The following is a 12,418-nucleotide window of genomic DNA, read 5'->3' as shown; positions in this document are numbered from 1 at the left end:
CATCATGAATACAGCCATTTCACACAGATTATAGATTTTGTTATAGTGCAGCAAATTACTTAATTTTACATTTTAAAAATATATAATCATATAGAACCTATTTATTGTAGGAAATCTAACACATTGAAGTTTTTTGTTCTTTCTGTTAATTTTTTTTGCATGAATATAGAAATGTGATAGCGAGGAAGCGGTTATACAGATGGAATTTTTAATCTTAAATTATTTTCTGAATTATCCAGGCTTAAAAACACTTTTAAAAATCATATATAGGAATCCCCAGCATGTTCTGTTTAAAATACAAAAAACACAGATTTGTCCAAATAGTATTCAAGAGATCATACATTTTGCAAGCACCACAACTGTCTACAAACTCGTCAGAACTACACCATAGGGAAATGTTTGCCTTCCAAATCCATTTCTTCATAAGAATTGCTCAATATGTTTACCAACACAACCATAATTCATGTGCTTTATCATATACATTTGACTACAACAGGGATATGTTTAGATTTATTATTTTTTCCACTAAACATATAATTTTAAATTATTTTAAGGTCGATGCGAATAACTGTATTCAATAAATATAAAAGCATCTGCAAATATACATATAATTAATAATAATAATTACAATAATTAACTTACATTATTGTCCTTTTCATTGATTTCAAATGTGTATCTGTTTGACTTGTGCTCTTGCATCTCTGATGAAAACAACAGCTCAAAGACATCATCAGGTCAGGTTGTGCTGCATGGAATAAATCTCAGACCACTAACTTTTGTGTGTTCCTTAATGTTATATGTGTCTGTTGTGGCAATTCTGTTATTTAGGTCCTATTGCAGTTTTTGTTAACAAGCCAAATTGAAATGTCTTTGTTTTTACTGTCACCTCCCCTCACATCTACATCATCCTCCTCCTTGTTCTTATCTTCATCCCCCTCTTCCAAATGGCTATCATCACTGTCTAAATTACTCCAATTAAAATTTTGAAGAGCAAATGTGAGTGCCGCCATAGATGCCTCACACATCACGCCTCCATGGGCTAGTTATCGACCCAGTAGTACGTTGAGGAAATGTTTAATGATCCATGTTTTTATGCATGCTGGCAGTACATTTTGATTTATATGTAAACAGGGAATTAATTCCTTCATCCTTTCATCCATTGTAGGCATAGGCAATGAATGGCAAGGTTTTATACATCAGTCACAGAGTACTGAGGAGAATGTGGGAGTCTGGTACGCCACGATGTATCAGCAAAGAGGCATGAGTTAAAGGAAAATTTCTATAAGAATGTATTAATCTTTATGTTATGCTATAGCGTATGACTAAGATATTTGGTACACTTCCAGATCAATTCTATCATATAAGGAACTTTTTTATTAACTTACCAAATGTCAGATGTCAAAAGCCAGTATGTATACTCTTTCGGGTGTAAGGATGTGTTGTATCATAACTTCCTGGATACAAAATCTAGAAAAACACCAGATCTGTCTTCCTAGCGGCAACTCAAGTTATTATCAACCCGAGTATTAGCATTTCCTGATCTTACTCCTTGATGGTAATTATAGTTCTGTAGACAACATAGTGTTAGTGTTGCTGCGTCCTTGGCAGTGGGAAAGTCAGTGAAGACAGTATTTTTTTTTCCCCGCTTTTTTAAACCGTGATCGCTGAAGATTGTTCATTTTGTTCCCTTTGTTGAATGCTGGATTGCTTACTTGCACACACAATCTCCACTGTGCATTAATCTGCTGTATTGTTGGAAAGGAGAAAACGCCGCCTGGACACAGCACTGCATGTTGTCTATGGAAACTATAATTAGGAGTAAGACTGTGAAACGCTAACACTTGGTTGACTTAAATAATATACTTAAGTTATGACGTGCTCATATGACACACAAGTAATTTGTTCCACAGACTAATTTAGTATGATAACACCCGTGATATTGTGACCAAGGAGGTTGTATAGGTCAAGAAGCAGGACTCTGAAATCCCAGCAATATGTATGACCACATTACTACAGCTGCAGCTGTAGATTCCACCCTCAAATTCGCTCCACAAAAGATTTTATTGGACAATTATGCATAGCAACAGACTGTTTTGACCAATAGCAGAGAGGTATGGTGTTAATATTAACCAATACAAAATGGTTTTAAAAGTAACAATTAATTTATTGCAGAAAAAATATCTCCTAGCCGAGATGTGAGAAATGGCAGCTTTAGAGTCGTGTTAAGCGAGTGTTTTGAAGTACAGTAATTTAAACGGCAATTTAGAAGAGGTGGGTGAAGAGGAGGAGGATCTAGATTTGAGTGGAGGTAATAGTACAAATTAAGACCGTTCCTTTAATTTGGCTTGACTGATGAGTACACATTTCAGAATCCCAATTATGACCAAAAATACAGAATTGCAATAATAGAAACGGCTAACATTAAGATGTATGCAAAAGTTGGTGTTTTGAGATTTATTCAACAAAGCACAACCCGACCTGCTGATTTCTTTTAACTATTGTGCTAATGCATCTCCACTGAAAACATCTGCAATGAGTAAAACAAATTAGTTAATATTTATTCATCACTTATTCACATTGACTTCAGACTTTAAATGTTCCCCTAGGGCAGGGCTTCCCCACCTTTTGATTTCCAAGGCCCACTTGATCAACATCATAAATCTATTTCATAAATTCTAGTAAGTGTATAGAATTGAATGAAATATATATTTTTTTACAATTAATCCATATAAACAAAATAAAACATCCCATTTAAAATGTGTTATGTCAAACCGTAATTGTGTTTTTCATTTATTTTTACAAGCACAAGGTTTATATATATAGGTAGGCTATTGATTTAACTTGCATGAAACATGTTAACCTTCCAGTAAAAGCACTTTACTCTTAATAAACTGTATGTGTGGTGACATATGCATGTTATATTTAATTTGTATTTTATTCAATAGAGAAAATGGTGTCGGAAATAACGAATCGGTATTAAAACAGTGTAAAACCCTTGATGAATAAACCCCGGTGTTCAGTAACATTAAAAAAAGACAACTAAGACAAGTAGTAAATGCGAAAGACACTGGAACACAGTAAACTTAATAGTTATAATATAGTTAAAAATACTCCCTTCTACAGTTTGTGTCAACATTATATGATAATAATAATCATAATAATAATAATCATAATAATGGGTAAATTGCAATGAACTTAGTATGGAGCTGCTTACTAACCACGGGATCATCTCCAGTTAGTGCACTGCTTTCAGTTTGTTGCAATTGACCCATTAATCCTAATAAATTATGCATACATACATAAAATTTACATTGATTATATGATCCCGGAGATTGGTAGTTCCTCCGTGATATACCACTTTTCAGTTGTTCAGTAATGTTGAAATGTTGGTATGTAGTACTTGTCGTATGCGGTTTCGAATACAGCCAATTTTATCAACAAAAGAAAAAAAAAATGTGATTGTCACATGACAAACCTTCAAAACCTCCGAAGGTCTTGAGACCGAACGAATCTTCGAACCTTCCAAGACAGGCCTAATTATTATATATATATTTTTTTTTATCAAAAAATGTATTCCTATTTTAAAAGCATTTAAAAATATATGTTTGCGGCCCACCTGCAGTACCTCCACGGCCCACAGGTTGGGAATCACTGCCCTAGGGAATACATGTATTCCTGTCATAGTGAAATGTATTTAGTGACAATAAACCACCTGTATTATGAGTGTGTTGTTCTACATATTGAGCAGTTCATATGAAGAAATGGCTTCGGTTCTGTGGTTCTGACCAGATTGTAGATAGATGCGCAAAGAACATGCTAAGGATTCGTATGTATGGTTTTCTAAAGTATTTATGTGCATAGCTGATTTTGAAAATAAAGGATGTTTTCAGAATAAAAATGCCATCTGCATAACAGGAGATAAAGGTAAAGCAAAAAGTTTCAGTCATGTTTACATAAGTTATTCTATACTTAAGAAGTTTTCTACAACCAGCCCCTGTTCATTTGATGTTAGACCTTTCCCCTTTCTTGTTCTACCACCCTGCTCTGTTCTGATCTGTGAGCTTGTGCTTTGCTGTGGCAGGAGTGTGGGCTGTACAGTGGTGGAGATGCTGACGCAGCGGCCTCCCTGGGCAGAGTTTGAAGCCATGGCCGCCATCTTCAAGATCGCCACTCAGCCCACCAACCCCCAGCTGCCTCCCCACGTCTCCGATCACTGCCGCGACTTCCTCAAGCGTATCTTTGTGGAAACCAAACTGCGGCCGTCAGCAGAGGACCTCCTACGCCACATCTTCGTACACTAACAGTCAAAAAAGAAAACCTGTCTTTGTCTGCACTTTCTTTTCTCTCGTCTCTTCTGCTTTCACAGAAGCCAGTCTCCTGCAAAAAAACGAAAAAGAAATGGAAAAAGACAGTGAGCTTTCACTCAGCCTGCTTTAAGGGGACCCTCCTAAGAATGGAAATGTAGCACCTTAAGAAAAAGGGTAAGAAGCCCCAATGACGTTTAAATATTGGGAGATGTTTTGAAATATCACACCTTGGTTCATTGGGATTTTCATCACATCTACTCACAATCACATTGGGTACTTGTCTAGTTCTAGATGTGTTATAGAGATGATACAGCACTGGAGTGTTGGATTTGGCCACCTGATCTCTTTTGGTCAAGGTGGAGACTTTATCAACAAAGACGAAGTAAAAGGCATATCAGCGAGCTTGTCCGTTAAATAATTCACTGGTGACTGGTGGGCAGTTAGCCTAGGTTTAACCCCTGAAAGATCATCTCTCTGCATCTAAACATTTAAAAAAAATCAAAGCAACTATTACATAGAAATCAGTCCCATTTGTTTATTTTTTTGTTTTTTAATAGTCTGCTGCTTAAACTCCTTATTGTGTGCCTTTTAATATGTGGGGGACTATTTTTATAGTTCACTTGAAAAGTTTGAATGCATAATTGTTTCATTTCAGAGGTAAAGGAGGCATCGTAACGTTTACTGTCAATCCAGTTTGACTACCTTGGAATGTATGCAAGTATTTTCTTTGGCTCTGGCTCTTGGCAGTAGTTGTATGAATGTTTGCTTACCCAGCTTTCCTGGTCTGTTGATGGAAAGCAGACTTTGCTCTGTTTACAAGTATTTGTTTCAAGATCTGATTACTTTTATTTTTTATTTGGTGTTTTCCAATAATCTTTCTAGGTATAGGTTTATAGTCCACACTCTCCAGAATGATTTGCTTGCCAAAAAAAAATTACCAAAAAAAAAGTCAACTGAAGCCTTCATAATTTGCATTTGGAAGAAGCAGAGCGTATCCATGATGATGTGAAAGGAACTAGAGGGAAAGATGAAAACTTTGTTCCCTGCAGGGTTTCCTTCAAATGCAGGAGAATTATTATTGTGGTTTGAATAGTAAATAGAAGGACATCCTGCATGCTTATGGTACTGAGCCAGACTTGATATGTACAATTTCAGTGTACTAGTATTACCATAACCTTATTTTCTCTCTTAGCAGCAAAATTATCAATTTTCTTGATAAATAATAATAAGGTGTCACACACAGATGAAATGAGGACAACAGGGTTTTTACATTTGTATTTTAGGTGACCAACTCGGTTTAAACAGTTTATATAACTTCATATACACACTTTCCTTTTAAAAACTGATTTTGTCAAAACACCTAAAACCCTTGTCAAAAAAATCACCCCCCCAATTTGTGTACACATACCAGGCTGAAATTCTATCAATGATCTCAATTTGTGAAATATGTGGGAGAGATGTTTTAAATAAATTAGGTAATCATTTATCTACTTAATGATAAGTAGACCTTTAGGATATTTTTACATTTTTGAATGCTTTAAAGAAGCTTAGCTGAACACTTACTTATTACAGACTATATTCCTGTTGCTTATGTTTGTTGATCAAGATATCTGCCAGACCACTTTCTTAATTAAAAATTAATTCAAATCTGGATTTAATTGACTTTAAAAAAAATCTTTTTATATTTTTGTACAAGTAAAAAGCTGCATTAGGGTTCACCACCTATGGTAACCTGGTTGACTAATACAGATATGTCCATGTAAATAACCACAGTGAAATCCAGCCGATTTCCTTACATTGCATGAATTGCTTCTCAGTTGCCTGAGAATGAGAAATCAAAAAACTTAATTATAGTATTAGACTGCAGAGAGAGTGCATCAGTTCACATTGTCCATAAAGAGAGAGAAGCATCCAATACATTAATTAATAAAACTTATCAATAATTGAGATAACTAATGTTTTACAGTTTTGATCTCCTTACAAGTGTCTTCATAGGCAGGATAAAAGCCCAAATAATTGTAATCCTGTTTAGTATTATAGTTTTTAAAAGCTTTTGGTTGGTTTCATTCTCTCATTTTTTGTAGATCTGAAGCCTTATATACTTTTAAATGGGCATGAAATTGGAAGTCTAGAATCTTTTTTAGTTCTTCACAGTAATGGCTGTTTTCAGACCCAGTTTTGTCTAGGACAACTCAATGTGATTAATGGTTTATGTAGTTCAAGTAAAACCTACAGCTTTTAAGTTTAATATTTATATGTAATACATGTTTTTATTTCCTATAGAGAACTATCACATTTCATACGATTGTCCAAATGATCCATTAGACACAAAGCACTTTATTTCATGCACTGCACCAGTTTCCTTAGAAACGGTTGATTGAACTTGTGATATTACTTCTACACATATTTATGTTAAAAGTCACACAAACTCATTTTATTTTCAATTCAATTGAATTCATCCAAGTTTGATGTAAAGCAACATCACAGAGAGAAAGTATAGAAGTCATCATTTCCAATCTGTTTGGTCGCCAAATATGAAAGTCTTTACCCTTTTTACAGGTGCATCTCTGTAATGTTTGCCATTTTTCTGGCATTGCTTTACTTCAGTATTGCATCTTCTGTCTGCCTTAGAAAGTGCTCTACTGGATGTCCTTATTAAACCATGTTCAGTAGAAAGAGCCATTGGGATCCATAACCAAACACACCCTATTGCCATGCATCAGTATAGCATGCAGGTTCCTGATGGAGACTAGATTGTTTTATACAAAGTTCAGTGTGCACTTGTCTCCTCATAGAGGCAATGCTTTGGGTTTCACTGTCACTGAACGTCACTGCAGGCCATTCATATTGCCAATTTTGCACTTTGCCACAGTTAACACATTTAAACACGAGTGCATATGCAGCTGTGTTCCAGTGGGCCTTGCCTCCTGACTGCCAGTTAACTGCCTTGTACAAATTGCTTAACCTTTTTCTTTGGCATGGAAGGGTATCTAACTAGTCTTCGATGCATGGATTTTCCTGGCCTTTCCTGTTCTTTTCAGTCATTTTGATGCTACTCCCCAATCAATTGCCATAAGCAGACTGAATTGATAACAAGTTCTATAGAGGATCTTTGCTTGCCACATTTTGTCACTGCTTTCAGGTCGGTGATCTGTAGCATAGTATGATAATACCAACTAACTGAGCTGTGAAAACTCTATAGTGTGCAAGTCCTGAATGCATTCTTGGGTAGGGAAACACGATATTGTGTGAAAGAACAGATTTGAGATTGACATAGTGCCTTTCCGACATTTGCTTGGTTCTTGTGTGAACCGCCATCATGGAGACACAATGTAACCAGGAATAAACCAGAAAGGGGGTTGTTGAGACTAGTAATATCAGCTTGACCTTAAGTACGTTTATGCAGGATCAGACCGTTAACAATGCATTTATCTGGAAATGGCATTGCAATACAGGACATTTTGTAAGTGTCAAGGTCTGATGGGTTAGTAGTGCAAATTCTCAATCATTTTGAACGGTTTGTAGGTAGAACTTTGTAGTCCTAGCCCAGGAACAAAAGGGGATTTTAAAGAAAAGAATTGGCAAGCGAAATGTAATGTGGGAATTCACATTAGGATGTTACAGTTAGGATGGCTTGTGGCTGCTGTTGGTGAATGTGTGCCATAGAAAAAGGTAAAACATTGGGAAAGTTTGCTCTAAAAACAACATGCCTTTTACTTTTTGCTGACTGTTACAGAAAATAAATTAAAAAAAAAATAACACAGAAAAATTTGTAGAAATCCTTCCAAAACCCTTAGTGACAAATTTTTTGCATAGTTGGAAGTCTCAATTGTATATTGTTACATGAAGTTTAGATGAGCAGAATTTTTTTGAAGTGCAGGTTTGACTTTACTAGTCAAAACTAGCATTCCAGCAAAGAGCCATTATACTGCATGAATGTGGACCTGGGTGAGAACAGACAGTGGCCTAAGATGGGATTGCATCTTGGTTTCCATATTCACCTGGCCATATTCCATACAGTTTGTTTGATTTAAATGGCTAAATGACTGAATAACTTATTCCTATATGGGATTATACTTATAGATTTAATTCCCCAATGATTTGCTGTACATGCAGTTCCAAGGGGTGTTAGGATATAATCAAATTGCTTTGAACTCTCAGGATCACTATTGAATGAGATTTACAGAAGAAATTTAGTAGGCATGTGTTTATCTTGTATTTTAGACCAAAACAGCCATTTGGGGGAGAGAGAGAACTGGTAAAATTGACCTTAAACTTCTGTGAAGTCATGAAATGTTATGAGGTGAAATTTACATTACATTAAATAAGCCTTCATTACTCATATAATCATACATGTTGAAGTATGTATCTCAATCCTTGTATTTTCAGTGGGACAGGTTTCCTTCATTCAATCAGTTTGAGTTCTTCGCATCTCGCTTTGGGAGAGAAACCTCCTACTCCCAAAATGCCTAGTACTCCATACTTGTGATTTGACTGGTTAGAGGTATTTTACTGGTAATTAGCCTATTAAGGAACCATGTCTCTTCTGCTCAGTATTCATTGAGGTTTCCACACCCAACCCATTTGCAAAAATATCTGAAGAATAGCACTACAAATCTGAATTTATGTCCAAAACGGTACGCTATGGAGTTTTTCCATAGAGAAGAATTCTATAAAATATTGGCCATATACATATATATATATATATATATATATATTTTTTTTTTTTTTTTTTTTTTTTTTTGGGTTGCCAGGCTTCCAGTGCTGTCATCTTAAGTACTTAACTAGTGCCAATAACTAGATTTTTTAATTAAATGTTTCTTGTTTAGAGATTGTTAAGGAACTAAGTGCTAATTACACTTAATCACATCTCCTATTGGAGAGAAAAAATAATGGCAAATTAAAATAATGTAAATAAATTTGGAGTACAAACAAAAACAAACAAAAAATGACAGAAAATGCCTCCAGATAGTTAAGACTTTTTATGTATATTTAGTGTATCAATAGATACATTGTACATTTTATTTGTTATATGACTTTTAATTCTATATTTGATCTAATGGTTACTCTATGTAAATGTATTTTTACTCAATGTTGATTGAGTGTAGTGTATGTACAGACTTTTTTTTCTATTAATGTAAACTTTTTTGCACATTTTTTGAAACTGTATAATTTGTACACTGATTTAATACTCTTGTCAAATTAATGCTGGGTGTTTGGAATCTGGGTTTGTGTGTGCACTTTACTGCTGTCTGAAAAGAAAAAGAAAAAAAAAATCTTTGATTTAAAGATACCTTGGTGTCAGCAGCTTCGCAGTATACAGCTGTTAACAGTGCTTTCTGCAGGTATTTTATAGTACAGGAATGTGCAAAATATATATATCCCAGCCAGTCAAACTCTAGAGCGGCAATGCAGTCTCTGTAATAGTATCCAGGATCCTATTATGCACAATTGATTGGTATTTTATTAACCCCTCCTCCCCCTTAATCAACGCTGCTCTTAGGCTGCTGTAATCCCTCTTTAGCAATAGTCATCTTCTGTATTGTCTTGTGGAAAAAAACATTCAGATTAAGTGGTTACTCCTTCATGTGCTCCCAATGCTGAGATGATCAGAATCATGCAGTGGATTTTGCCGTCTATTGAAACCTAATACATCACTCAGATTTGTAACTGCTCCGCCTGCAGCACCTACAACAACAAAAGTGGTATGTTTCTCACAGTAAATGCTTCTGTTAACTTGTCTCTGAAAGGTCTTATTCCGGTGTTATTACACTCCTTTCTAAAAGTTTTCCCATGGAAAGTGGAGAAAACAACTTAAAAAGGTAGATTCAAGTAATGGACACAAGGTCGATACAGACATGTGTCTGAAGTATCATGTTACTCTAGTCTAATTACTGTAGAATATATTTAATATCATGGAACAGCACTGTACAAGGAAATTTACCATAACTTGATGCTGGAAATATCAAGTACTTAAAATACTTTTGCATTAATAAGAAAATGACCTCAGACTGTGTGCTGCTGACTCACAAGTATTGAATGCACTGTTGAATGTCTGTGACTGTACTGTATTTTGTTTAGGAGAGTTGATGTACTTCAAATTTTAAAACACCATAGTTAACTAAAAGGTTTTACACTCCATGCACATTTTGACTGTATGATGTTAAAAAAAAGAAAGTAAACAAAATGTACAAATGTGTAAATTTAAAAGGTACTTTTTTAATTACACTTCCTGGTACAGTTGAAATCTATATCCCACACTTTTGTTCTCTGTATCTATTGTAAAAGAAGCCATGTTTATAATTATATTTGGTTTGTGACCAATAAGCTTGTTTATATCAAATCTGTATATCAGTGGTACGCATATTTTTTTTATATATATATATATTTTATTTTTGTTTTGTTTTTTAAGACTGATTTTATGCATGACGAGATCTGCAAGATTTAGTACACAAATGTTGAAGTAACAGATTTTTGTTGCTTTTCCTGATAGTCCCCTTGTGGAACTTAATGAAATAAGCTTTATAAGACATAGCCCGTCTGGACTGGTGAACATCTGTGATAGCTGGCACTTTGCAGAGTGTTAAAGAATAATAATAAAAATATTTATTTCACCTTTGCTTTCTCTGTATTTATTTAACAAAATATCATGATATTACTTGTCTATTCAATTGTACTTTGTCAGGGGTCTCAAACTAAGTGCCTGTTTTCATTATATCTGGAGTTAAATGTATTAATGTAGTTAATATTGTTTTATATTAAAATGTATTCATTCAAGGTACACTACCTGTAATAACATTCAACCTACTGTAATTCACCAAGTTATCAGCTAATCAGACCCATTAACTACGAGTTTTGTAGGAAAAAAGCCTGGTGCAGACAAATGCATTTGGTCAGGATTAGTGGTGTTGTGTTTACTCTGCCATTTGATCAGGATCAGCTTTCAGCCCCCACAGGGGAATTCACATGTGCACTAGCACCATGTCAAAACTTCATTATATCTGTTAAATTTGATCTCATTACAAATTATTCTAACAAGTAAAACCAACGCAATTGCGTAGGTTTTTGCAACTGAAGCATTTTAAATAAAAAGTTGTATATTTTTGTGTTTGTTACTGCCACTACCCTTTTCTTTTGCCAGAGAATTTGGGTTCCAAGAGGACTGACTCAGAGTGAACAAATTAAGGTTAAAAATATACTCTATATAAAGAAACAAAATTGTGTTTTGGGAGATACCAAATAAATCAGAAGTGAACTATAGTAAAGGACATTAGAGAAAACGTATGACGTGAAACATAGTTACTCATATTTATATTGTGTATTAAAATATTTTGAAATAATAAAATAAGTTGATGAAAGCCCAAAACAAAATATTTTTCTGTTTTAGAGAGAGCCACAGGTACCTCTCTCAAAATCAGGACCACGGACAGCAGTGTGAAAATATCCACAGAGCAGCAGAGAAATGCACACCTTCTGCAACAAACCCCAATACAAAGCACTCAAACATGGAGCTCATCAACCAGGGATACAGTGAGAGAAAAAAGTATTTGATCCCCTGCTGATTTTGTACGTTTGCCCACTGACAAAGAAATGATCAGTCTATAATTTTAATGGTAGGTGTATTTTAACAGTGAGAGACAGAATAACAACAAAAAAATCCAGAAAAACGCATTTCAAAAAAGTTATAAATTGATTTGCATGTTAATGAGGGAAATAAGTATTTGATCCCCTATCAATCAGCAAGATTTCTGGCTCCCAGGTGTATTTTATACAGGTAACGAGCTGAGATTAGGAGCACTCTCTTAAAGGGAGTGCTCCTAATCTCAGCTCGTTACCTGTATAAAAGACACCTGTCCACAGAAGCAATCAATCAATCAGATTCCAAACTCTCCACCATGGCCAAGACCAAAGAGCTGTCCAAGGATGTCAGGGACAAGATTGTAGACCTACACAAGGCTGGAATGGGCTACAAGACCATCGCCAAGCAGCTTGGTGAGAAGGTGACAACAGTTGGTGCGATTATTCGCAAATGGAAGAAACACAAAATAACTGTCAGTCTCCCTCGGTCTGGGGCTCCATGCAAGATCTCCCCTTGTGGAGTTTCAATGATC

The 12,418-nt window shown here is 35.1% G+C and overlaps 1 protein-coding gene across 1 annotated transcript in view; it reads left to right on the top strand.

Moving 5' to 3' along the window:
- Positions 1-10,921, top strand: part of map3k2 (mitogen-activated protein kinase kinase kinase 2) — a 48,932-nt gene extending 38,011 nt beyond the window's left edge. Inside the window, exon 17 of the mRNA XM_066688528.1 lies at positions 4,082-10,921. Coding sequence (XP_066544625.1) covers positions 4,082-4,301 — 220 coding nt within the window. The 3' untranslated portion in view covers positions 4,302-10,921. The remainder of the gene's footprint in view (positions 1-4,081) is intronic.
- The last annotated feature ends 1,497 nt before the right edge of the window (positions 10,922-12,418 follow it).

Source organism: Amia ocellicauda, chromosome 16, assembly GCF_036373705.1.
Source record: "Amia ocellicauda isolate fAmiCal2 chromosome 16, fAmiCal2.hap1, whole genome shotgun sequence".
Taxonomy (NCBI): domain Eukaryota; kingdom Metazoa; phylum Chordata; class Actinopteri; order Amiiformes; family Amiidae; genus Amia; species Amia ocellicauda.
The sequence above is the reverse complement of the archived record's forward strand: the minus strand, read 5'-3'. Positions and strand labels throughout refer to the sequence as shown.